Here is a 27,387-nt window from a genome sequence, read left to right as displayed (position 1 = left end):
GAAGGGTATCCTGCTTCTCCTCCTGCTGCCGCCTCAGTCCCAGCACCACTGCCAGCAAAATCAGCTACATGGGAGGGGGGGAGATGAGTGTGGAGCTACAGCTGGGGTGCCATTACCAAGGGTGAAGGAGGGAAGGAGGCACTTCCTGCTCCACCTCAGCACCACTACTGGCAAAATTGGCCACGCAGGCAGGGAGGGAGGGAGCGCGGAGCCCCAGCCAAGCTGTCATCTTATCTGGGTGACTCCTGCTGCCCCTCCTCCTGTTGCTGTCTCAGTCCCAACACAAAAGTCAGACACCTCAGCTTCCAGAGCTGAGCCACTGCAAACAGCCGGCTTCAGCTCCGGCAGCTGCCATGGCCCAGCAACCAGCGTTTTGCAGAGCAGCACCGGACCATGGACCAGTGGTTGGGAACCGCTGCATTAATGGATTTGAAGGTGGCTATTCTCTTACAAAGTAATTTCAGGAATCAACTTACGAGGCCAGGGCTACTCAACATTGGAAGCCCCAGGAGCCACAGTGATACTCACAGCACATGCTGAAGGCAGCAACTTAAATGTGGTTGCATATACATGCAAATATATGCAAATAGCTTCTTTCACACTGATGGGCACAAATACAAAGATTAAGGCAATACCACACAACACACAGACCCCACTGAAGTTAGTTCTGCTGATATTAATAAAATGCATTTTCTACCTGATTTCCACCCATATGACAGCCCTTTTAATGAGCAATGAAAGTGCAGTAATTTTACTACTAAAATGCCTATCAACAGAAGACCATTATATTGACTACTTTTTTGTGCTGGCTTCACAACAGTCCAGGAATTTAACTACTAAAACACATATCAACCCAAACTGCACCACGGGCCACAAACAAATGGGCTGCAGGCCACATGTTGAGTGCTCTGTACTAAAGAGAGAATCTGCAGAACAGGCCTTCACATACAAATCTAACACTAATTCTCTCTCATGGCTAGAACAAATACATGAATAGATGGGCCATTATATACAATGCTCAAATAACATCCAAGCTAAATATCAGGCACTTGCAGCCCACTCTATTAGTTTCATTTAGCACAGACACTTTGAAAGGTTTTTTTTTACCTCCCCTATCCCCTCTTTCTCTGCTTTTATTTGAAGCTCTGTGCCTCTTGTTTCATATTTGTCATCTGAAGAAGTGGACTGTGCTCACAAAAGCTCATGATACTGTCTATATATTTTTTGGTTAATCTCTAAGGGTATGTCTACATTGCATTCCTCTTTCGAGAGAGGAATGCAAATGCAGATGAACAAAATTGAATTTCCCGTGCTTCGTTTGCATAATCGCATCCGGGTGCTATTCTGAAATACCCTATTTTGAAAAAAGAAATGCAGTCTAGATGTGGTTATTTCAAAAGAAAACCCTTCTTTATAAATAACCCTTAAACTTCATTTTATAAGGTGAGGGAGAGGAATAACTCTTGCGCAAAAAGCCCTCTGTTCGGCCCTTTTCTGTAAATGTACTTGTGCAAGAACGCGCGTGCAGTGTAGATGCTCTGAAAGTTTTTGCGCTAGCGCAAGAAGCCTACAGTATAGACGTAGCCAAGGAGAAAGATACCTAAAAAGCCCAAGTGATAATAAAAGATGACTACAGCTAAACATTGTGTTATTTCAACATTATTATTGACATGTTCTGTACAAGCATAATAGGCACCCTGGTACATTTAGACTGGATAACAAGATCAAGAGTGCATTTCAGTAGTAGGCCTCAACTCACAATGAGAAAGCCCTATATTTTGCAGCTATTCTTTCAATAGTGGTAACCTCCTGCTCCTTAGTGAGGTAAACATTTGGTTACAAGCCAGGAGAAGTACATCTGATTTTCCCACCAAACAAACTATTGAAGCAGTTCCCTAAGCTCCTCAGCTCAGCCTATCTTGGGATCAGAAACTTTTCCATTCAAGTCCAGGTGGCTCATCTACTATTTCTAATATGTGTGCAACCATTGAAGTCAGCTGGATAGGATGTATGAATGAGCACAGAGGAGACAAGAGGAATGACCACGGTTGTCCTTACTTCTATGGATCAAGGCAGAGAAGCAACAATGTAAAATAGATTCTAAAACCATGGGCCACATCTTCAGCCAGCACACATTAGAGCCACTCCAACCAAGTGCCCAGGGCAATTTACATCAGCTGGAGACCTGATGTCTCCCAAGCAGCGAAAGCTCTGGCTTTTATTAAGTGCCCACACTGCACAAGGCTCCATCCTTATGCAAAGGTGGTTATAACTTATAGCGGATACCTCTGTTTTCCCCCAAAAGGCAAAATTAAAATGTCTTTGACTTTATTTACAAAAGAAAGAGGACTGGCCACTGGTTGGGTGACACAATCAGTCGGTCTTTGAGGAGAAACACGACACCCGAAAAAATCGTTCCGGTAAGGGAGCGCAGCGTGGAACATGTACAACCAAAGTGTCGCACGCGCGCCCCCTGCCCACTGCACCGCGCACTGCAAGCGAACCCCGCGGGAAAGTTTCTTTCCAAAGTCCCTCCCGAACTCCATCCGAACCAGCGAGAGGGGTGCTGCTTCCCACGCACAGAGCTCCCAGCCGCCGGCGGGGCACCAAGAAGCTGCTGGGTACTGGTGAGGATGGTTCATCAGTCATCCCCTTCCACACTTTCCCGACCCTCCGCAGCCCCGCTGCCCACCCAGCCGCTGCTGGCTATTGTTCCGCACAGCCACAAAGCTCCCTGAACGCACACACTTCCTGCCCCCCAGCCAGAGGAGAGTGGAGGAAGACTCGTAGGGCTCAGAGACAATGAATCTTAGCAGCGAGTCGCCCAGCCCCAGAGCTCTGCCCCCGTCTCGACGCAGAAAGGAGTCGGTCTCCCACACGCCGCAGCGCGGGTCAGAGCTCCTCTTACCTAGGCTGCTGCCCCAGCCGAAAGAGCTCAGATGCAGATTCCAGCTGTTGCAGCGCGCTGGACGCCTCCAGGTCTGATCTGCGAGCCCGGCCAGAGGCAGCTTTTTGGAAAAGCTGGGAAGAGGGGGGAGGGCGGGAGAGAGAGAGAGAGAGCGCGCGAGGGAGAGAGCGAGAGAAAGAAATATGCAAAGGCAGGAAGTGGAGACGGCAGCGGCCAGTGCGGGAGATTAATGGGAACCAGTAACCCAACAGCCAACAAAGGAACCTGCTTCCTAATCACAGCTTCCCTGGCTTCTACTGCAGCCAACGCCACAAGAGCTGCACAAAGGAGAAGTCGTTGCCCTCCTCAGCATGTCACACACACACTCCAAGCTGATTTTCAGTCCCAGGGTGGGAGACGCTTTACATTGTCTGCAGAGAGCATGTGGATCGCGGCCAGGCGGAGAGGACCGATCCCTCCAAGAAGTAGCAAAGGGCAATACAGAGTGGCCCTTGGGGGAGAGGGGGGTTATATTGAAATGAGGCAGACATGTAAACTATTGCCCCGATTTGTTTTTAAGTGGAATCATGTATTTTGTTTGTATCCTTTATATCTTAAAAAACCCTCTTTCCTTAGAGAAGCCACCTTCTGTGCTGTCAGGAGAGTAAGACAAACTGCAACCTGATGTCATTTTCTGTCTTTCATACATAGACACTGATTCTCTTAGACCATATGGTTTTAATTATGGGAGAAGTGGATCTGATAGTATGCATGGAAACTGAGAGAGCTTGGGGTGAGAGAAACCACTGTAACAAAAACCTAAAAAGTTCTCTAAACTCATAATGAAAGAGTTGTAAGGTCCCGGTTTAAATCTCCAAAGGATGGGGAGGAGAAAGGAGAGGAAAAGGCATGCATATGAACTTCATTAATCGTATCTGTTGTGCAATTCTAGTCTGCTAGGGCTAGCCTTACTTATAACCATACTGTAATGAACACCTCCCTACTGGATGGGAACAGAACTGTTCAATAAGTCCCATAAGTCTCATAAGTCCCATAACCACTAACAAACAAAACAAATGTGAAGCCATGATCCGGCCCTGATCCCACACTGATTCAGCTGTGGGATTAGGAACACACCAAAACTTAAAGGAACATAAAGATACTGGAATGGTGTACCTGGCAAAGAACACATGGTGCCACTTTTCTAGATGTCTACTGACTGCCAACTGAGCACACCAGCACCACGTCCTTAGTACTGTTTTCAGTGCAGCTATGCCAGTTTACCACTGAGAACCTGATTCACATTTAATGTAAAATAAGTGTGGATCACTCTCACCCCATAGAAGACACACATTGCCAGCAATTCTCTGCAATAGTCAACTGATTCATTTGTATCAGAGGGGTAGCCGTGTTAGTGTGAATCTGCAAGAACAATGAGAAGTCCTGTGGCACCTTATAGACTAACAGATTTATTGGAGCATAAGCTTTCATGGGCAAGGACCATCTGACAAAGTGGGTCTTTGCCTACGAAAGCTTATGCTCCAATATATCTGATTTATTTGTGAAATTAATAGGGGGTGATAAAAATACAAAGGTCTTGCAGACAGAAATATACTAAGGATGTTAAGGACTAGTCTATTAGTCGACTATCTGATAGAGGCAGCAAAGTGGGGGAAAAGAAGGGGTACTTCAAAGCAGCAGCACTGCACAGCTGAGCTAGGGATCAGCTGTGCACTTCCCCTTTGAAAGCTGCTTCAGCATTTCAAAGGGGCAGCCGCACAGCTGATCCTGGGCTCAGATGTGTGGTGCTGCCCCTTTGAAATGCTGAGACAGCACCACATAGCTGAGCCCGGGATCAGCTGTGCAGTGGCTCCCCCTTTGAAACACCGCTTCGGCATTTCAAAGAGGCAGCGCCATGGAGCCTGGGGTCAGCTGGGGACTCCCCAGATGATCCCAGGCTCTGTGCGGCATTTCAGCTGAATCCAGGATCAGCTGGGAACTCCCGGGTTCTGGGGAATTGCCACAGGGAACCCTGAGTCAGCTGGGGAGTCCCCAGCTGATCCCGGGTTCCACTGAAATGCTGCACAGAGCCTGGGATCAGGTGCAGAGTCTTAGTCTCTCGCTGACCCCAGGCTCCATGGCTTTGAAATACACAAGAGCCCCCACTGGAGACTCTTGTACATTTCAAAGCAGGCACGCTGCATGCAGCCTCGAGTCAGTGGGACTTTCTGCTGCCCTGGGGCTGCATGCAGAGTTCCACATTCCTCCTTTGAAATGTACAAGAGCCCCAGTAGGAGCTCTTGTACATTTCAAAGGAGGAATGAGGAAGTGCCTATCGAGTAGTCAAATGCCTATCGAGTAGTCAAATTATAACATAATTTAAATTTAAATTATATCATAATGTATTATATGAACAACAGAAAAATAGAGAATGGTGAGCGGTGAGAGAATATATCCCATGGCTGGGCAGTGACCAAGCCAGAGAAAACATCAGTAAGGCACAGAATCAGAAAAACACAAGGACCACATTTGTAAAGCTATTCAGGCACTTAACTCAAGAGGAAATGGGCACCTAATACCTTTATAATTTTGGCCCTATGGCATTTGCTTAATGTTATGGCTGTGCTTCGGTCTAATTGACTTCAGTGGGACCTAATCACATACTTAAAATCAAGCACGTGCTTTATCTGCTTTCCTAGCTAGGGATGCTTTCCTGAAACAGGACAGAGGGAACAAAGATTTTCTTAACTTCCACAGCACATACATAAATAAGTTACTGGTGATGAATCTTGCTATCTCAAGACAATATAGTTCCACATGACAAGGAAATATGATACAGCTGTCTGGCATGTCTCATACCCAGTTACAGTTCTGAGAATGAATATAAAGGAAATAAGTGCAACATTCATCTGGTTTCTAATGCTAAAATTTATTTCAAAGCAAAAGCTATTTCAGCTGTCAGCCTTCTTGTAGCATACTTATTTACTCAGCTGCAAAAGGTGTATTGTGTCACTGTACGTCAAAAATGGAGGGAGTGTAAGTTGCAACATTCAGAGAATAACAGCACTATTGTTTAAGAGGCTGCTGTTAAAATAGTCTGAAAAATCATGGTAGGAACAAAAATGAATAAATTGATCTTTTCTAATCAAGGAAAGGATACAGAAGAAACTTTTGTTAGTTCCATCACACATCTCCACAAATTATGCCCATGAAGTAGTATTTCAAAATGCAGCATACTGAGATGAAAATAGATATAACACAGTGACCAACAGAGTGAGAAGAAGCAGTCCCTACTCTAACACCGACTCATTGTGTCACCTTGGTTACATCACATAACAATATGTGCCTCGTTTTACTCATCAACAAAGGAGATATATGTGCATTGCAAGACTTTAGTATTTGTAAAGCACTTTGAGAAAACTCAGATAAAAGGCAATAAGTACAATGTATTTAAATATTAAATGAATTGTTATTTTATGTGCACTGCAGTTTATCTCTTGCTCAACAGAGGTTGGTCCAATAGAAGATATTATCTTGCCCACCTTTTCTCTTTGTTATTTTTATGTGAAGCCTTATATGTACTTATATCCCTAGAGGTTTTTAAGTCTCAGCTTGACAAAGCCCTGGTGGGATGATTTAGTTTGGGATTATCCTGCTTTGGGCAGGGGGCTGGACTCAATGACCTCCTGAGGTCTCTTCCAGCCCTAGGATTCTATGATACTAAGCTAAAAGGCTTATGTCTACTAAGTTTCTTCTGAACCAGAATCAGCCTATAGTCAGACAGGGTATGTCTAGACTACATGCTTCTGTCGCCAGAGGCATGTAAATTAGACTACCCGACATAGTCAATGAAGCCGGGATTTAAATATCCCCGGCTTCGTTAAAATAAAAATGGCCACCATGCCATGGCGGCTCAGCTGATCATTGGCACGGCGCATGAGTCAAGACGTGGATTGGTTGACAAGGGAAGCCTTTGTCAACCACTCCCTTATGCATCATGAAACGAGGTTTACAGGAGTGGTCGACAAAGGCTTTCCTTGTCGACCAATCTGCATCTTGACTCATGCACTGTGCCTACGATCAGTTGAGCTGGCATGACGTGGTGGCCATTTTTATTTTAACGAAGCCGGGGATATTTAAATCCCAGCTTCATTGACTATGTTGGGTAGTCTAATTTACATGCATCTGGCAACAGAGGCATGTAGTCTAGACATACACACAGTGAGCCAAGACTGGGTGTCCCAAAAGAAGGTATCCATGCAATTGGAATTAAATATTCAACTCTCGGGTGAAAACCCATGGTGCCATATGGGGGTAATTCAAAAAGTCTAAAAGAGCCAAAATGGCTGAAAATTTAAAATTAGGAACAGACTACTAAACCCCATGATGACTGAACCTGGGTCATACAGTAAACAGAAGGCGCTTTCAGCCTTGTTTGCAGCTGGGTTTTTTTTAGCTTCACACTGACTAAACCGACATCCTAGGCTTCAGAACCATGCACAGAATGATGCACAATTCCTTTAATCCTGGAATTGTTAGACATATAGGCTGTGTCTACACTGCACCCCTTTTCCAGAAAAGGGATGCAGATGAGACAAGTCGGAATTGCAAATGAAGCGGGGGATTTAAATATCCCCCGCTTCATTTGTATAAACATGGCTGCCGCTTTTTTCCAGCTCGGGGCTTTGTTGGAAAAAAGCGCCAGTCTAGACGGGGATCTTTCGGAAAATAAAGCCTTTTCCGAAAGGTCCCTTATTCCTGATTTTAAGAGGAATAAGGGACCTTTCAGAAAAGGCTTTATTTTCCGAAAGATCCCCATCTAGACTGGCGCTTTTTTCCAACAAAGCCCAGAGCCGGAAAAAAGCGGCAGCCATGTTTATACAAATGAAGCGGGGGAAAATTTAAATCCCCCGCTTCATTTGCAATTCCGACTTGTCTCATCTGCATCCCTTTTCCGGAAAAGGGGTGCAGTGTAGACACAGCCATACATCTAAGGGACACCTTTAGTAGATGAAAGCTAGGGCAGCCACACATCACCCACCTTTTAAGTTTCCTCGAAAGTGGTGAAAAAATGTAATTTCACAAGCACTTACATTGTCCTTTGAAAAAGAAACAAGGTACTGATGTCTGAGACTCTAACTTCAGATTTTCAATGTTCATTTTGGACACCAATAGTCTCATTTGGTGTCTACAATAAGCGTTGACTATCCAAAGAGAGAAGCCCAGCCTCTGGGAACCAAGACTGAGGAAGATCTTTCTTGGCTCTCCTTGCCATCATGTAAAACAAATGAAATAGATACCCTGAAAAAACACCTGAACCAACTTGTTTTTCATCCTGTTTGCCAGGGTAGGCCCCAATTCAGCAGAGTGACTAAGCACATGCTTAAATGTGTGGCAGAAGAGGAAAAGACTGAAGTTTGTGCTTAAAATTCTCTCTTCAAGCAAGCTGGGAAAGGCTTGTTTATCACAGAGTGAGTATCTGGCAAACAGCTGGCTGATGCTCTAATGAAGCAATTAAGAGATGCTAATAAAATGTAAATTAAGAGAGGTCCTTTTCTTCATTGCTGGATACATCATAGCTAGCACAAGCAAAGCCTAAAAGAGAGATATGGATGATTGAAAGTCAGGGCCTCTGCACGTGGTTGTTGGCTCCAGCCAAGCTGTGTTCAGCACAGCAACTGAAAGTAAAGAAAGTTGGTATGCTGACTTTGCTCCTTCCCAGATGCCCCCCAATAAGTTAGAGAGCTGCAGAATTGCTCTTTGCTGTAACAATCTCCAAGAAACTAATAGCTGAGAATAGCCAGAGTACAGCAACACTGTGGCTATGACCCTGTAAAATTGATCTGAGGGAATGGTGCAGCCCTGATTCCAGATGGCATGGAGATAATCTGAGTCTCACTACAGTGGGTGTTCCCTGATGGACAGATATGCCTATTTTACAATCTTTTTGCTACCATCTGGCAATGTATCTTTGGCCCCTGAGTAGAAGACAATCAGGCCTCAGGTTACGTTACCATCCTTCTAGTTGCTTATAGCAGTGTCTTCAGTGCCACAATGTGCCTGTAGTGTGGATAAGGTCCAATTTTTTTAGGTAAGTGACTGGCAGTGATGTCATATAAATGACAGGTTTGAGGGGCTTGTATCTCAGTAACAAACCAAAACTCTTTACCTTTCCTGTGCGTTTGCTAGTTCCAGTGCAGTCCTGAGAATTAATATTATTTTTGGTATGGAATAGTGGTAATATTGTATTCTCAGACTCTGAAATGCCACAGCAAAAGTAACTAGTTAAATGTCCTTGAAAGTGTTACTGCCTTGTTTATTTTAAATGGCAACTTAATGCAAGGGCAACTTACATTATAGTTACATTTTTTTGCTGAACCATGACTTGAAATTGTCAGGCAAACACAATGGCAGTAATGCTCCAAAACCGGACAAGGATCCTGTGTTTTTTAAGTAGATGTGAAACTTTGTAGCCCTGGTATTACGTAGCAACCCCTACCTGCATGAAGTGTGGTTATTTTTCATTTCATTTTAAACATACCACCAAAGAGCAAAAGATGCATGGAAAGTGATTTTGCAAGAAGTGTAGCTGTAGCTATGATGTGTCACACTGATTTATAAATAATGTCAGTATTCTTTCTAGCATATAATGTCACTGAAGTCTGAAATGTAATATAATTGTACTGTAATACCCCTTATGTAAAGGATTCCTTTTAAATCACTGTATAATATTGCTTAAATGAGATTAAAGTCTTTTTACATATAAAGGACTCAAGGGGTATGTCTACACGGTAGTGTTATGAACAGACATTATTCCAAAATAACATACTAGGTGTCTACACAGCAAGTCCATTATTTCAAAATACATTCAAAATAACGGGCTTCTTACTCTGACTTCTGTAAACCTCATTATATGAGGAGTAAGGGAAGTTGGAGAAAGAGTTCTGTTTTGAAATAAATGCTGTGTAGATGTGTGCAAATTTGAAATAAGCTATAAGTTGTGTTACTTATTTCTAGTTTAGCCCTGCTATGTCGACGTACCCAAGGAGTTAGGTTTGTTTACCTTACACAAACAGGGGCTGAAGGGAGTTATGACTGCGCTCTATAAAAAAGATATGAGTGATAAATGCCAGGGAGGAGTTATTTAGGGTTAAGTGCTAATGCTGAGACAAAAATAAATGGATTTTAATTGGCCATCTACAAGCTTAGGCTTGAAATCAGACCAATGCTTCCAATCAACAGATAAGTGATGTTCTGGAATAGTACAGGCAGTCCCCGAGTTACGCGGATCCGACTTAAGTCGGATCCGCAGTTACAAACGGGGCCCTCTCCCTGGTCTCCAGCAGACCAGGGAGAAGAAGCAAAGCGGTGGAGCACACGGGCAGCGGACAGCCCCGGGCTTCCTGGAATCAGCCGCTGATCAGTTTCAGCAGCAGCTGACTTGGGGATGCTTGGGGTTCTTAAGTTGAATCTGTATGTAAGTCAGAACTGGTATCCAGATTCAGCTGCTGTTGAAACTGATCAGTTTCAGCAGCAGCTGAATCTGGACGCCAGTTCTGACTTACATACAGATTCAACTTAAGAACAAACCTACAGTCCCTATCTTGTACGTAACCTGGGGACTGCCTGTACTTCAAGAAGAGGCAAAAACAACCTAACTTATTTCAATACTGAGTTTGATGAAATTATAGAAAGGATGGTATCATAAAATTGCCTACAATGTTATGTGGCTCATCTGTGATTGCTAGCAGCAATCCCCAAAGGGCCAGAGATGAGAAAGGCTACAACTTAAATTTCTGAATACCTTGCTTTTTATTGCATTTGTAGCCTGCTTTATGACTTGGATGCATAATTTGCACAAGCATAACTTATTTATCATACAAAACAATAAATCTGCAAGCTAGAATCTGTAAATCTATATTCATACTATATGTAAGCAAATAAAAAGTAATTTTATCTAAGTTTATAGACATTTTTAAGTTGTAACAATAACTGCAATGTACTAAGATCAAGAATTTGAACTGTGCACCAACTAGGGATGTCACTGGTTAATCGTACCTGGCAGCTGCTCCAGCTCAGCCAGGTCCACTGGGAACACTCCAACCATGCCTTGTCCATGGTTAGTGGACAGCTGGGATGGAGCAGTTCCCCACCCACCAACCCACAGTGTGGTGCAGTGGGCCCAGCTCAGACAGAGCAACCCCCATCCATAGTGTGGTGTGGCAGCTGGGCCTGGCCCTACCTGAGCAGCCACAGCAGTGTGGGTTTGTTAGTTTTTTTTCTTCTCACTTGTATGCAGCCCAAGTGATGTAGGAGATGGAAAGAGCATTGTTTAGCTCTGGGAGCCCAGATGCATTTACATGTTTGATGATTAAATATTAATTTTATTTGTAAACAGAACACCTGTAGTCTGCATTCACCTCACAGCAACAGCTCTCACCCTTTCCAGACTACTGTACTGCTTGCAGGAATCTGATTTGTCTTGTGTATCTGAAGTTTCATCTCCCTTAACAGCACTTGCTTACAAAAATCAGACCTAGAACTACAAAAGCCTCTCCCTGCAGTTACTGAATACTAGCTTACTTTCTCATTTTTACCAAATAATCATAAAACCAATCATCCGGAATGTAAATGTTGTACTTACATGTCAGCATATAGCAGAGTATACCCAAACCACTGTCTCTATGGCGTTTTAACATGTACTGATTTCACTAGTGCTGTTCACGTAGCTGGTTAGAAATCTAGGTATAGCATGAAAACCTCTGCCTGCCCCCGTGGTACATGAGACCCACTAGCCGCCAGCCCACAGAAGGAAACCGACACAGGACTGACGCTGTTTGCAGGAGCTCCACTTAGCGGGGCGCTCCTATCGCTAGAACGCCAAGAGGCGGCTTGGGAGCTGTGCGCAGCACTGTCCTTCCCCGCGGGGAGCAGCTCCCGACAGCGGGGAGTGCGTGGCCCCCGGGAGCCGCGCGCGGCCCTGGGCAGAGACACGGCAGGGCCGCCCCGGCCCTGGGAACAGGCTCGGAGTGGGCGCGCGCGCACCCCAGGGCAGCCCGCGCCGCCGGGAAAGCAACAGAAGCGGGGCCTGCCACCACTCGGCGCAGGCGCATTGTGATGCACGAGCAGCGTTCCACTCACACGCACTGCAAGCCCCCCCCCCCCGGGAGGCCGCGCCGCCTGGTCCGTACAGCCGGCGCCTTGCTGCTTCCAGCCCACCTGTCGCCTCCCCCGCCCAGCCTGCGCGGAGACAAGGTGAGCGCCCTCAGTGCGGGGAACCACCGGCTGCTGGGCGCCCGAGGCCCTGCCTAGCGGGGCAGAGGCTGCAGGAGCCCGCCCAGCCCTGCCTGTCTTTGGACTCCGTGGTGGACTGGCTGCCTGGCAAGGCCCGTGCTCTGCCCCGCTGAGCCTACAGCAAGAGCAGCCTCAAGGGAGATGCCTACCCCTGCTTCCCAAGCCCGGGCTCAGTCCCCTGCGGCCCTCAGCCAGCTGTGTTCTGACGAGTCTGCCTGTGTCTCTCCAGCCCGGGGCCTGAGGAATGGCGAGCGACCGGCCGGCGAGGCGGACCTGTGGTATCGCCCAGCGCACGGCAGGGCTGGCTCAGGAAGTCCTGGAACGGGCTAAGCGGCGGAAAGTGAGCTGGCCAGAGCCTGTGGTCAGTGCCTGGAAACAGCAACTCCTCCCAGTCTTGCTTTTAGTAATGCACCCCTCGGAACACGTAGTGTGGCTTTCCCTTCAGCTCCAGAAAGAGCACGGAAGTAGTTAATCCAGAGCCATGCGTAAACCTAAGTAGCCGCGCAAATTGAAGGGTTGATTTACACAGGGCAGTTATGGATTTGGGGAATGCTGCCTCCCACTTGAAAGTCTTATTTACTGAACCAAACAAATCCATGTGGCTATATTAGTAGAACCTCAGATTTTCGTTTCTGGTTATTGTGCAAGGTCTTTAACTGCATTGATGCTGCTGCTTATGGTGCTATAACATAATGTTATGGTGGGAAACCTGGCAGCCTTCCACAGACAAGTTATCACTTGAATACTGTCTCTAGTGCCCATACTTCTTATTTCTACCATTGTGGCTGAGAATGTAAGGTCATTCTCCCTATTTAGGCAAGAATGCAAATAGAAGATTAAGTTACAGGTCAGAAGAAACTGGGAGAGTCCCATCTGTCTTGGCAGACAGCTCTTGGGCTGGCTTTGAGTTCAACATATGCCATGATAAATATCCCATCACTAGCCACTTATGTTTGCACATCTGTTGAATTGCATTTTTGCTTAATATAGTTCTGCATTCTTTCTATATTAATAGTTAAATGTAATGTATATAATCATTTGATACATACAACTACATTTTTATCTTCAAAGCACTATGGGGATCTAAAATACGCAGTTACTGTATATGACCATGTAACACCCCTGACTATATTAAGTTTTAATGTGCAAGATGATTTGAAAAATAAAGTGAGCAGCTGAGACTTTGTTGAGGAAAAATATCCACCATTTGGTGGCATATTCTAGTAACACTGTGCTTTAAGTAATGGCACTATTTGAATTATGGTCCCATAACCCATAGCTTTTAAAAATAAATGTTGTAAGGAGTCAGTGTATGTTGACTATAGCTAGGCTTTTCAATAGCACCTAAGTGACTTAATAGCACAAGTCTTTTTAAAATCTCACCCTATGTTCCTTTGGGTATTTGGATGACCTGCTTAGGGCATACAAATCATGTTTGTTTCCAACACCATAAAATCTCTTCGGAGTAATTAAGGAAGGCTAACTTGACTGCAGAGCAATAATGTTTTAAATAGTCAAATCCTAGTCTTGCACAGTGGTGTTAGCTCCCTAAAAAATCCCCTTGAAATTTCAATAGTGTAAAATAGTGTTTTGTTCCTACCTGGAAATGTGTGCTGTCACATCTAGCCATGCAGGTAGCTGCGTTTTAGTGATGGATGAATAGATGCCAAAATACTGCAGTAATTTATACTTTAGTTTATTAATTATGGTTTTAATTTTTTTTAAATATGAAAAGTACTTTAAACAGCGTCCTCAAACTGTGTATTTTCTAGGTGGTGGTTTGGTTAATTTATAGTGCTAGAGAATTGCATAACACCTTCAAGACAGGTAAAGAAACTGGGCCCATCTCTGAATAACTTAAATAGCATTTTTGTATACAACTGCAGCCACTTAAATTGGAATAAGGTGGCACATTCTCTGTTCCTCAGTATGTTCTCCATAGTATCAACCAAAATAAAATCAGTGGTGCCATTTGTCCTTTCCCCCAATTACTCATAATTTCTCTCCTAAGTCATTAGATATAACTTATTTTAATCATCAACATACTGTATTTGGACAAACAGTCCCTGATGGAAAAGATGGCAGTAGTCAGTTCAACAAAGAATAAAATATCACAAGAAGTGGTAGTGACCCCTTATTACTAGACTAACTAAAACCACAATTACAGTAAACTTCCGATAATACGGCACCTTTAGGACCCAGGGGGTGCCGGATTATCAAATATGCCGGACTATAAGAAGAGGGGGCTATGAGGGGTCTGGGGTGGGGTGGGGGGGATGCCACTCCAGACCCCTCATAGCCCCCCCTTCCGATAGTCCGGCTCTGCCCCAGGCGTCTCCCATTCAGCCGCTGCTGGTCAGTTTCAGCAGTGGCTGAATCAGGGAAGCGGGGCGCAGAGCAGCTCCAATTGTCTGGCTGCCCCAAGCACTTCTGGGTTCCTGATGGTGCCAGACCATCAGGAGTTCCGGAGCATTGGATGCCGGACTAATGGCGTTTTACTGTAATTGGAATACTTTTCAATCAAAGTGTGACATGGGAACCATCTTTACAGGATCAGAGATCTCTGATGGTATTCAGGGTCAGCCCTATTGCTTGGAGAGTCACAGACTGAAAGAAGGGGCAGTGGGTTGGCTCTCCTAGTTTTTCTGCCTTGTGGAGTTAAGTCAGGCTGCTTTGTAAGTTGCAGAATCAATATAAGACAGAGGCTTGCAAAAGCGTTGAAACCCAACTTGCTGACTTAGCATTGTCCCAAATCAAGACACTGCTAACCTTGAGCTTTGAAGGTGACATGTTTAAATATTGTAAACCCTTTGAAATGGAGGCAAATTGAATATAATGAAAAAGAGAGAGCTGTATCGTATAGAAGGATTTAAAATACCAGTGATTATAAGCTAATTCATGTGAAACTCCATTTCAAAGAAATGTTATATTTAAGGCTGGTCTGTACTGAAAACTTATATTGGTATATATGCTTTTCTCATTGATATGAAAAATCCATAGCCTGAGAGACATAACAATAGTGACCTAACCCCAGGTGTAATTCTTCAATCAAGCTAGCTACTGTCTTTTGGAGGAGAATATAGTATATAGTGTCTATCCTGAATAACTACAGTTGTACCAGCTCAGTATTATAAATATAGACATGTTCATAATGAGTGACTCTATCCTTGTTCCATAAGGGCCTGATATATGAATGTCCAGGAATTACACATGTACAGTGTTGACATTTTAATTAGCTATAACACATGAGGACACTATAATATCCCGTAGTACAGTGTCAAACTTGGTTACCTTTCCATTTGATTAGTAATTCGCTAAGCACTTTTGAAAATCCCATCTGGCTTGTCTTGTGCTTCTGTTTAGAAGGTAACATCCAAATAATATGATTTGTCCTTTGAATGGAATGGGATTGGATTTGTCATAGGTGTCATATCATGTGGAAGTGAGTTCCATAGTCCTTGGATCAGCCTCTGAGAAAATTGTGCCCTTGCAGAAATGGGCTTTCCACTTCAGTAAGTAGTCCCATAATGCTGAAGGAGTGCAATTCCATTTTTTGTAAGGATCCAGTGGCTGGACTCAAGCAAGATAAAATCAGACTGTAAATAAGAGAGTGTATTTTTAACTGTGAGAGTAATGAATAACTGGAACGGTGTACTAAGGGTGGTGATGGACTTTCCATCACTGTCAATTTTTAAATCAAGAGTGGATATTTTTCTTAAAGATCTGTTCTAGCAATTATTTTGGGGAAGTTCCATTCCTGCATTCAACTGGAGGTCAGACTAGATGTCCACAGTGTTCCCTTCTAGCTTCGGAGTCTATGAATTCATCCCTTAAGTAAATTAAATTCATCAAAGTTGGGGGAACAGAATTTGGCCCAACAAGCGGATGGCTGAATAAATGGATGATTCAATGATGCAAACACCTTATAAAGCCTAAAATGGCATGTTCAAATGTGTTCTGTTCAAAACAAACAAGAAGTTATCTCTTATATTTGTGAATTAACCTCTGTAAAGCACCTTAAAAAAACCAAAGTGTTAATGATTAAGTATGGAATGATCCCAAATCAAGTGACGTTTTCATTTCAAATGAAATTTAAATTAGGGTTATTTGTCTAGGGCAAACTTATTTTCAATATTTGTGTTAATGGCAACAGTGTGATTAACTTTATATCAAACTTTTATTCCTCACCAGCCCATTCTACTTTAATTATTTTTAACAGAAAACAGCAAAAATAATATATATTCTTATATAGAATTATCATTTCTAATGGGTAATAACTTAGCCCTCAATCCAGCAAACCACATAAAAATGTGTCTAATTTTATAGTCCCATTGTGCCTTAAGTTAAACACATGATCATATGCGTTCATGGAACAAACAAAAGGAGGTATTTCTTCACGCAGCACACAGTCAGCCTGTCTAACTTCTTGCCAGAGGATGTTTGAAGACCAGGACTTTAACAGGGTTAAAAAAAAAAAGCTAGATAAATTCATGGAGTTTAGGTCCATCAGTGCTTATTAGTCAGGATGGGTAGGAATGGTGTTCCTAGCCACTGTTTGTCAGAGGTTGGGAATGGGTGATGGGAGGATCATGTGATAATTATGTGTTGTGTTCACTTCCTTTGGGGCATCTGCCCAATATTGGCCACTGTCAGCAGACAGGACACTGGGCTAGATGGACCTTTGGTCTGACCCAGTATGGCTGTTCTTATATAATCAAAGTGAGAATGAAATCTCCAAGGCTGCTTAACAAATAAATTAGTGTCTAACTTAGTGCTTAGTCCAATAATTGTTTCATATAGTATAGAAGTAGGTTGACTGAATAATCCCATAGTAAAGATCTTCACTGCTTCTGATTTATTTTACAAGGGCTATGGTAAAGCCAGTGTCGCATATTTTTAATTGACTATTTAACACACAGTAACAGGCTACACAGACAGTTCAGTTTCACTGTGAAGAAACAGCTCATCAGCATTTTGTTGTGTAAGCTGCTAGCATCACTGCAGTAATAATGTCCAGCTCAACTGGGTATTTTGAATTAAAACCAAACAAGGCTTAAGCTGCAGAGGTGCCTCAGAAGGTTTTTTGCTTTGAAACAAATAGCATTACATAATGACTGATACACATTTGTTTAATCACAGGAAGAAGATTCTGAACGTCTCAATGTAGCATTTGCTTCAATAGTGGAGTTCATGAGTCAAACCACAAAGGAATGTGAGGTAAATTTTATATTGCAAGGGATGGGGGGAAATATCCATGTTGTGCCTGTTAGTGGCTCTGTTCCAAAAACCAATAGGAAAACTATGAATTAATTAGAGATTCAGAGCAACTTCACAAGTCTATCAATAAGAGCTTCGGTAGTAACTTCTAGTATGGATGTGAATAGTTAACTGGTGCTTACTGGGTAACTGTTACCCAAGAGTATCCTGCAGCACACTACAGGCAGAGGGCTGCTTGAGCCCCATGGGGCTGCTGGCTCCCAACCCACATGGGCTGGGAGTCAGCAATCTCACAGGAGGGAGAATGGGAGCAGAAGTAGGGGGAGGAGGGAAAGGCTTCCAGCTGCCAGCCCACACCGGCTCCCCTCTGCTCCACAGGAGGCTGCCAACTCCCATCCCACGAGCCTGTGCGGGAAGGGAGCCAGTGTCCTCTCCCTTCCCTCCCCCTGCTGCTGCTTCCGGCCCTGTGCAAGGGTGCTGACTCCCAGCCTGCATAGGCTGGGAGCCATCAGCCTCATGCCAGAAGCAGCTGGTCTAGAGCGGGCTGGGAGGAGAGAAGCGCTGCAGCCCAGTGTCCCTCCCACCTGGTCCCATTTAATCAGTTAATCAGTCAAACTTAACATTTAACTGCTTAACTAGCTAAATAGGATTTTACATCTCTAACTTCTGGGGGCTTCTCTAAAATGAGAAATCTAGGGACATTTCCCACCCTCACCAATAGCAGCTGTGTGAGATCAAGTTTAGACTGATGATCAGTATTTTTACCACTGACTTTTAAGCCTGCTCTGAGTTGGTTTAGATAATATGTTGGCATATGCACCATCACGTGGCCTGTACTAGCATTCCCACTGTTACTAGCATCAGTGGAATTGTAATGGAGTCACAGCCTAAGGTGGTTGCCCATTTCTTCTGCTCAGCTGGAGGAAAGATTTGATTATAGGGTAATGATGACATGCTGGGTAGAAAGAGGAACTTCAAATGGCGGGGCTAACCAGTGTATAAATCTTACCTGTGTTAGGGAAATAGCTCTTGTTAACAACTATCAGCTGTTGTAACATGCCCATGCATCTGTACACACAGTTGTTTCTAGTGTCACACATTTATTCCACCAAAGGAGTTTTGATTTAGACAGCATCTTTTATAATTTCAAAGCATTGTGGAAACATTAGTTTAACCATCAAGCACTACAGGAAGTTCTCTATATTACAAGAGAGAAAAGTGGTCAAAGTCCTCAATCTGGCTGCATCTTAATGGAATCAGGAATCAGCAGCAGAGTTGGGATAAAAATTTTAATCTTAGGCATCTACCCTTTGGCTCAGTCCACTAGACTGTGCTATACCATGTGTTCTCTGGGAGGGGGAAATTCTGTTATCCACAAATCTAGGATCAGATTCGCAAAGTGTGTAATAGTAATTGCGAATCAGTGGAATTTGGATTCCTTAGTGACTAACTGACTTTTGAAAATGTGGCTTAAGCGGCTTAGTCATTTAAGGACTTTGGAAAATTTTACCTAATGTCTAAAGTTTTTCTCCCAGACTTTACTACAGAGAGTTCACTCTGACTTTTATGATGCAATGATATGTGACATGTTATCCGTTGTGTCAATGTAGCTCTTCTATTTTAATGTAATTTTTGGCATATGTGCAATATAAACAAAAAAATGTAAACTACTTCCATTTATAACCTCCAGGAGTAAATAAGATAGTAGAATTGGAAACAAATGTGTGTTGGCCACACGTCTGTTATGGACTATCCGATGGAGGAAATAAGTAAAATGGAGCAAATCTACACAAGTTTCGTGTGTTTTGTTTTACTGGGAACAGTAGATGGCAGTAGAGTCATTCTCAAGTGCTTTATTTGAAGGGGTTGGTTTCAAATCATTTGGCCCTTCAGGGTATAGTCCTGTTTATAACATGGGAACAGATCAGCTGATTTAATTCAAAACGTCAGCAACAGTGCGTTTCCACTCTTTTTAGTTGTAATTGTGAAAGAAGGGACTTCCTAGATAAGTTGTGAAGTTTGTGCTTTTAACTGTCTTTCAGAAATATTATAGCCATGTGCCTGCACGCAGATGCCAAGAGAATGAATTTAAACACGTCTGCAGATACCACAGCACACGAGCAGCAGAAAACTTGCTACAGACATTGCAACAGGAGGTAATTGTAGTCCTCATCCAAGACATAGTGATCATCTGCCTAATATTCTCTGGGCTCTCCCTGTGCCTGCCTCCTCTCTGGGCCCTTTGTTACGCTACTCTGAGTTTCAGTTTAAGTGCTCATATACGACAGTGATGAGTGTATAAGAATAAGTATAAGAATCTTGAGAGATATGATCTTTCCCTCTAGCTGAAAGGGTGGGAGGAGACGCAGGCAGTGTAACTCCAAATGCCTGCTAGTAAGAGGGAAGGGAGTCAGTCCTTGAAAGTGGCTGGGTATGCTGTATTCCCAACCCTTGCCTAGCAAAGGAACAGGATCCCAAATGCAGATCTCTGCATGGCCATGTGACACACTGGTATAACACACATCTGTGGAACACATATTCAGCTCCTAAGGCACTTTCACTCTGTCTTTACATTCCCTACAGTGGACAGTCCACTCTTCACAGATTATCCCTATGCCCCCACACAAGCCTGCTTTCCTGCATGCCCTCTACACCCTCCCTTGTCCACCTGTCCCCTCCAGAGTCTGTACCCCTGCCTCATGCCCTTTAGATGCACGTCCCCTATGCAGCCAAAACAGACTTACATGAAGTGGTGATATCTTTGTCCAGAAGGTCCCTAGAAAACAGGACTTTCAAACTTTCCTTAAAGATGAACATGTCTTAGACACTTCTGTGAACTTACTGCCACGAAAAAAAATTTCCTGTTACCTAAAATCTATTTCACTACAGGTTGAAACTCCTTAATCCAGACTTCCATGGGCTGGCTACACTACTGGTCCGGTGTCCTCAGGTGATCCCATGAGAGAACTCCCGGGATAAGCCGTGAGGCTAGGCCCAGGAGTACTGCCAAACTAGTGGGCCAAGATGGAGGCTTGGGGGCAGCAGCGCCACTGAGAGGAATGGAGCATGGCTGCTGGAGGGGAGCACAGAGTTCCCACAGCCATAGCGAGGGTGCTGGGGAGGGAGCGCAGGGCTGTCGGGAGGAGCAGGAACCCCCCAGGTGTTGATTTGACAAGATTTTAAACATTTTATTAATCAGAAACTCTGATGCTCCTGGAGGGAGTGCAGAGCCGCAGGCAACTGTGGGGTTGCTGGGGGCAGTGCAGAGCTGTCAGGTGGAAAACACAGCCCTGGGGGAAATACGGAGCCCCAGGCAGCAGAAGGGTGCTGCAGGGAGCATGAAGCTGCCAGGTAGTAGTGGAGCTCTGGGCAGCAGCAGAGCCACTGTGTGGAGAGTGGCACCTCCACTAGGGATGTTAAATTTCAATTAATCAGCTAATGGAGTAGTCAATGTAATTTCCATCAACTACTCGATTAGTCGATAAGGGGGGCGCTGGCTAGCCTGCTGCCCTTCTCCCTTTGAAATGTACAAGAGCTGCCCATGGCCTCTCCTGCAGAGATGGTGCTGGGGCGGAACCAGCTTTTAAGTTCTGGCTCCTCCCAGCACCGGCTCCTGCTCCCCCCATTTGCTGCCTCTCTCTGATAGAGCAGCAAGAGGTGGGAGAAACGACCAGTCAAGTGACTACTCATGCTTATCGGGTAGTCAACTAGTCGTTTACATTCCTAGCCTCCCCCAGGGAGAGAGTAGAGCTCTGGACAACAGTGGAGTCCCTGGCCACTGCAGAGAGAGTGGAGCCCCAGCTGCAGCTTCAACCTCCTCTGTTCCAGCAAATTCCCTGGTCTGGGACCAGGCAGGTCCCGAGAATACTGGACCAGGGAGGTAAAACTGTACTTTTAGCCTATATCTAGTCTTAACTGAAAAAATTCTGAAGACAAAGACTGGAATATTTTGGAATATTGTTTTTCACTTACGATATTACAGCAAGATCCCAGAAGGTAATGTCCATAAAACCTTTATTACCCATTACCAAGATAGCTTCCCCAATTATCACCTCTAATACCATTAACTCACAAACATCCCACTCTCCCCACCTCTAATATCATCAATTCACAGACACTTACCTTCCTTCCTTCCCCCCCCCCCCCCCCCGCATCCCCCTCCTGTTCTGAAATGTGATTTGTCCTTTTCATATGTGTTCATTTTTTTAATTGTATCCTTTGGTATATATGGTTGTGACTATTTTCTTCCACTATTTGATCTGAGGAAGTGGGTCTGGCCCACGAAAGCTCATCATCTAATAAACCATCTTGTTAGTCTTTAAAGTGCTACATTGTCCTGCATTTTGCTTCAGCTACCCCAGACTAACACGGCTACATTTCTATCACTTTATTACTGTATACATTCTTAGTATGTTACAACAGAATCAGTTTAGCAATCAGTTTCCACTCAGATTTTTCATTAACATCTCTTATACGCACTCATTGCATGACTATTTTGAACTCCTTTATATTTTAAAAAATTGCAGTCCACATTTACAAAAAAAGCAGCCCTCCCCCCACCAATCCTGCATACAGGCCAGCACTTAATGAGGCTAATTGCATTGGGACAGCAGCACTGGAAAGGAGCACTGCCAAATCATGACTGATTTTGACTTTAAAATTCAAACTTAGTCCATGTTATTCAGAACTTCCATTTCTCAGTGTGTTATTAAACAGCACCTGGCTTTGTTTTCACATTTTTACTAAAAATCTTCCCTGCAATTTATATCATTTTCCTATTCTGGGTCCTTGTCAGACTCTCCACAATAATGTATCATGTTGTAGAGCTCTATTGAACAGTGGAATCAACAGCATTTAGTGAGTTTGCATGCAAGGCTGATTTAATTTACTGCCTGGCATAGCAGATTATGAGGTTCATATTGGGATAATTACATTAAAATAATGAAAAAAGAGGACTCTAGTTAAGGACCTAAGACTAAAGTTTTAACCAAGACCCAGTTTTAATATTTTAGGTGCTATATTGGGTAAATTCACAGTTTTAGAACCTTTTGCATTTTGGAAACAAGGCTATTTCACGTTTCTCATGCCCTCCCTTAAGGGGACTCCTCCAGTTCCATTTTGGACCAAAATACAGGTTTAGCCAAGTTTAGGTTTTGCAGAACTTATAAGTAATGTTTCTGTGATTTTTTTTTAAATCCAATTATATCAAAATGTCCCTGTCTTTCTTACTCTCTATAGCAAGATATTTATTTAGAAAAGGATGCTTCAGGGCACAAGCTAAAAACTAACTGACAAAAGATCCTCCAGAATGGGACATTATACCGAATCCAGAACTGGTAAGCTCTGGAAGTTAATGAGTAATGACCACTTTCCTCTTTTGCAGAAAAATGAAACCTCTCCAATGTCGAATGCAGCTGAAACCCCCAAGCAACGTGTAAGTATTTAGAATTACTTAATCAATGAATGAAAATTCTGCTTCCTTCTGCATAAAATTCTACTTCATACTCTATATATAGTCAAGTAAAAAGACTTAAGGACATTGCAAAAAACATTTCGTCCTATCGCCTGCCCTCACATCTGATGGAATGTACATGTGCAAAATGTCCCTCCCCTGCATGTACATGAGAGTGCTGGAATATACACAGAAATGGAAACCAGATTCTCAAATTTTGGCATGTGATCAGTGTTCCCGCTAACATTTTCTATCATTGGGTGGGTTGAATTTTCTTTTCGGTAGGTTGAAATTTCTTGTGTGCACCACCAATATTGAGTGTGTGTGTGTGTGTATGTGAATGTTCACCACTAATACAAACAAAACACATACACTTTTTTATATATATTTTTGCAGTCCATATGTATGGAAAAATATTAAAATGAGATATTTAACACGGAGCAATGCTTATGATATTTAATATGAAATCACATAAAAATGAAAATTAACACTACCCTTGGAGTATACATATCATCAACCTTTCTAACAGCTCAACTAGTACTTGCAACTCATAAGAGCCAAATCTCATCTACAACATAGCAAAGATCTGGCCTTACTGCATACAGTACACCCCACCAACGCACTGATTGAGATCGACTAATCAATCACAAGGGCTCAACTCGTCAATCGCGAGGCATTCGAGGGGCCTCCTCATTTCCCCCCCACCTCCAAGAAGCCCCACTACCTACCTCCAGTGACAATGGAGGTAGTGCCAGCTTCCTGCTGGGTGGACAGAAGTCCTGCAGCTGAGCGCCACTTCCGGGGGTTCCGGAAGTGCACTGGCTGCTCCCCTCCCGCAGGTCTGTGGCATGCCGAGAACTTGCAAGGGATGGGGGGAGTCCCCAGAGGATGCGTGCACTGGGGCTTCCCTCCTGTGTGGGAGGGGGGAGTCAGCCCTAGAGGAGGCGCGTGGCTGGGCTTCCCTCCTCAGTCCAGTCTAGACTGGTCAAATGTTGGAAAAACCTCTTCCTACAGAAGAATCGGAAAAAAAAGCGGCAGTGTAGACTAGAGTATATAAGGGTTGGGGATAGCAAGTGATGGAGAGAAGGAGAATAGAGAGGGTGGGGCTTCAAGAAAGGGGGAATTTTGGGGGAAGGATGGGGCAGTATATCTTGGTTTGTTCTGACATTTAAAAAGTGATCTTGGGTGTAAAAAGGTTGGAGACCACTGCAATACACCATGTATTAATTAGTAACACAGTATTTTAAAAAATCATTAAGATTTTTAAATCAGAATTTTAGATATCTGCAACATTCCAAAAAAAATCTGTTAAAATGATCTTTTTCTTTCTTACCTGAAGCCATTAACACTTATGTAAACTTTGTTTGAAATGTAATCATACAAATGTCCTGGCACATGCACACACCTCTTGCAGCCTGCTTTCCTTCCCCTCCCTCCAACCCAGACAGAGAGGACCGCAACAGGTGAGTCAGGCACTTGAAACAAACTCCCCCCCCCAACTCACTGCACAGATTTCAGCACTCACCCACACCCTCTTCCCCCACCTTCCCCATGCAGTCAGCCCCTTGTCTCCCTCTTCCCAGGAGACTTGAGAGTGCTGAGTTTCTGCCTCTCTGTCCTTGTGCAGACAGGACTCTCCAAGCCCCTGTCTCCTCTGATCTCCCCTCCAGCCACTCCCTTGCTACATATTCTCTCCTTATCTTCCTTTACCCTGGGAGCTGCTTAGTTTCAAGCATGGAGCGACTCTGTTTAGCTGCTTGCTCAGTGAGACAATGCCTTTCCCCCACCAGTCAGCTGAGCTCCCTGCCTACATAGGAGTTTTGAACTTCTGAGCAGAGCTCTGAAAACAGCTATGCAACCATATAGACACACAACTTATAGTGAACTTAGCACATGACTATTGAAGGTGACCCATGTCTGGATTTTGGATGGATGTGAAATGTGTGAGGAATGGTGAGTGGATGATTAAATTATTTTAGTGATAGAAATGTAGCCGTGTTAATCTGGTATAGCTGAAACAAAATACAGGACTATGTAGCACTTTAAAGACTAACAAGATGGTGTATTAGGTGATGAGCTTTCGTGGGCCAGACCTACTTCCTCAGATGAGATAGTGGAAGAAAATTGTGACAACCATATATACCAAAGGATACAATTAAAAAAATGAAAACATATGAAAAGGACAAATCAAATTTCAGAACAGAAGGAGGATGGAGGGGGAAGGTAAATGTCTGTGAGCTAATGATATTAGAGGTGATAATTGGGGAAGCTATCTTTGTAATTGGTAAGATAATTAGATTCTTTATCCAGACTCAGGTGTAAAGTGTCGAATTTAAGCATGAATCACAGTTCAGAGGATTCTCTTTGAAGTGCAGTCTTAAAAGCCTTTTGAAGCAGGATGCAGGTAATTAAGTCGTTGAGACAATGTCCTTTCTGGTTGAAATGGCAAGAAACTGTTTTTTCTTTGTGATCCTGTCTAATATCTGTTTTGTGGGCATTGATCCTTTGGCGAAGTGTCTGAGACGTTTGTCCAATGTACATAGCAGACAGGCACTTTCGGCACATGATAGCATAAATTATATTTCTGGATGTGCAGGAATATGTGTTCTTGATCCCCAATTATCACCTCTAATATCATTAGCTCACAGACATTTACCTTCCCCCCCTCCCCCATCCCTCTTCTGTTCTGAAATTTGATTTGTCCTTTTCATATGTGTTCATTTTTTTAATTGTATCCTTTGGTATATATGGTTGTGACAATTTTCTTCCACTATCTGATCTGAGGAAGTGGGTCTGGCCCACGAAAGCTCATCACCTAATAAACCATCTTGTTAGTCTTTAAAGTGCTACATAGTCCTGTATTTTGTTTTAAATTATTTTAGTCATTCTCTAACTTACACCAGCAGTAACAGTCCAGCAGTCTTTCAGCCACACCTTGGTGTACTTCTGGCACCTTTCCTGTACTAGAGCAAAGCCAGTCAGGGATAACTTTGAATCAGTTGCGCTGTCTGAGAGGTGCAAAGGAACCATGTTGAGACCATGGATATGGCCTAGAAAATTCCACTGTGGAAGGAGGACAGGTGGTGTTTCATAATTCTCTTTAAAGACATTAACTGCTGATAGTGCTATCTGCTGCAACCTTAGGAAGTTAATTTTGGTTGTGGGCATCAGTCTTTGCACTACGTTGATTGAGAGGTATAATTCTGATGCAGTAGGTTTAATCGTTGGCCTGAAGGAGAGAAATACTTTATATTTCTCAAAGGGTAATTATTGAAGCAATTTTAGCAGCCAATTGCTATGGCTTCTGGGCCACAGAAATTGAGCAATAAGGACTTATCAGAACCCCAAACAAGTTTTTTTTCCTACTAAATTTGTGTCAATATAAGTAATATGCTTATTTTTGACAACTCTAGTTTCCCAGTGTTAGAGGATAGCTGGTTAACCTATGCATTCTTACCTATGTATTCTTTTTTTAAAAATGAAAGGATTTGAATATGAGGTTTTTTTATAATCACAGCTTGCTACTTTCTAATGTTAGTATTAAACAGAAAATGTTTTTGCTACTATTAATGTCCATCCTGACCATATATTTTGAAAAATGTTAATAGGTCATTAATTGAAGCGTAACTATATAAGCTAAAAAATTACATCTCTGTGAGCAGTTAATACAGCCACAAAGTCTTACTTATCTTTTTTTTCTCCATTAAGGCTAGAAAGGCTTCCAAAGATCTCTACATTGAAGTTTCCCCTGGCACCTATTCTGTAACAGCAACCTCAGAGGATATGGCTAAACAGACACATGTGGTGGATGTTAATGCAGGACAAAGTATTGATTTAACTTTCAGCATATGATATATCTATGATTGCCAAGAGAGAGATTAAAAACAATACCAAGGCCTCCTAATGAATTAATATAACCACCAATGCATACCTTTTTCTCTTTAGCACTTTAAGAACTTCTTTTTCTGGATCTCTTCTGTTTTATTCACTTGGTCTACTTATTGCACACTGAATGCTATTACAGCCCATTGTGTACGTGGGCATTATGAATGTTTGTATAAATATGCCTTAATTTCAATTATGTGACCTGTGTCACCCACAGTTTGAGGTTATTTTTAAGTAAAAGAAGCAATCAGTGGAATAAAGGACAAAAATTAATATTTGAGATGAGAATTAATTTAACATCTTTTTAAAATAAAGAACTAAAGTAATGTATGTTGTATTCATATTTGCTTTAATATAAAGAACCCAATCAACTGATGTACATGTAGTTCCACTGAAGGCCATGCCAATTTGCACCAGCTGAGGATCCGGCTTACAGTGTGCCATGTCACTGTGGTTGATAACTGGTCACACTGGAGCTACCATTCAAGACTAAAGGTGCACATGGTTGCAGTTTAAAAAACATTAAGCCCAGTTAGTGTTACATAGATACAAGTTTCACCAGTACTGCTCATTTTCACTTTCAATAATCTAAATGCCACTTGAACAAAACACTTGGGTCTATCTTTGACTCCCACTTAAGTTCATTATCTTT

At 43.2% G+C, this 27,387-nt stretch overlaps 2 protein-coding genes across 11 annotated transcripts in view; one reads left to right on the top strand and one right to left on the bottom strand.

Moving 5' to 3' along the window:
* Nucleotides 1-11,729, bottom strand: part of DENND2B (DENN domain containing 2B) — a 353,709-nt gene extending 341,980 nt beyond the window's left edge. For 3 of the 8 annotated variants that reach the window (XM_025189962.2, XM_025189963.2, XM_075927977.1), the window contains exon 1: nt 11,532-11,729. The gene's annotated coding sequence lies outside the window, so the exon portion shown is untranslated. Of the gene's footprint in view, nt 1-2,908; nt 3,444-11,531 lie in introns of those variants that run through there. The other 5 variants (XM_025189961.2, XM_006133767.4, XM_075927976.1 and 2 more) reach the window with 2 other exon arrangements.
* On the top strand, nt 2,788-27,061 carry AKIP1 (A-kinase interacting protein 1). Of its 3 annotated transcripts, XM_075927989.1 has the most exons (6): nt 12,002-12,142; nt 12,411-12,542; nt 17,321-17,398; nt 19,441-19,554; nt 22,782-22,832; nt 26,559-27,061. In XM_075927989.1, exons 2-6 carry the CDS (start codon nt 12,426-12,428, stop codon nt 26,700-26,702), a joined length of 504 nt encoding a protein of 167 aa, XP_075784104.1. In that variant the 5' UTR covers nt 12,002-12,142; nt 12,411-12,425; the 3' UTR covers nt 26,703-27,061. The 3 variants fall into 3 exon arrangements, with proteins under 3 accessions (XP_075784102.1, XP_075784103.1, XP_075784104.1); XM_075927987.1 differs by lacking the exons at nt 12,002-12,142; nt 12,411-12,542 and adding an exon at nt 2,788-2,979; XM_075927988.1 differs by lacking the exon at nt 12,411-12,542 and having other exon boundaries at nt 11,766-12,142.
* Nucleotides 27,062-27,387: the final 326 nt, after the last annotated feature.

Source organism: Pelodiscus sinensis, chromosome 4, assembly GCF_049634645.1.
Source record: "Pelodiscus sinensis isolate JC-2024 chromosome 4, ASM4963464v1, whole genome shotgun sequence".
Taxonomy (NCBI): domain Eukaryota; kingdom Metazoa; phylum Chordata; order Testudines; family Trionychidae; genus Pelodiscus; species Pelodiscus sinensis.
Note: the sequence above shows the minus strand (reverse complement) of the source record. Positions and strands in the feature narration are given on the sequence as shown.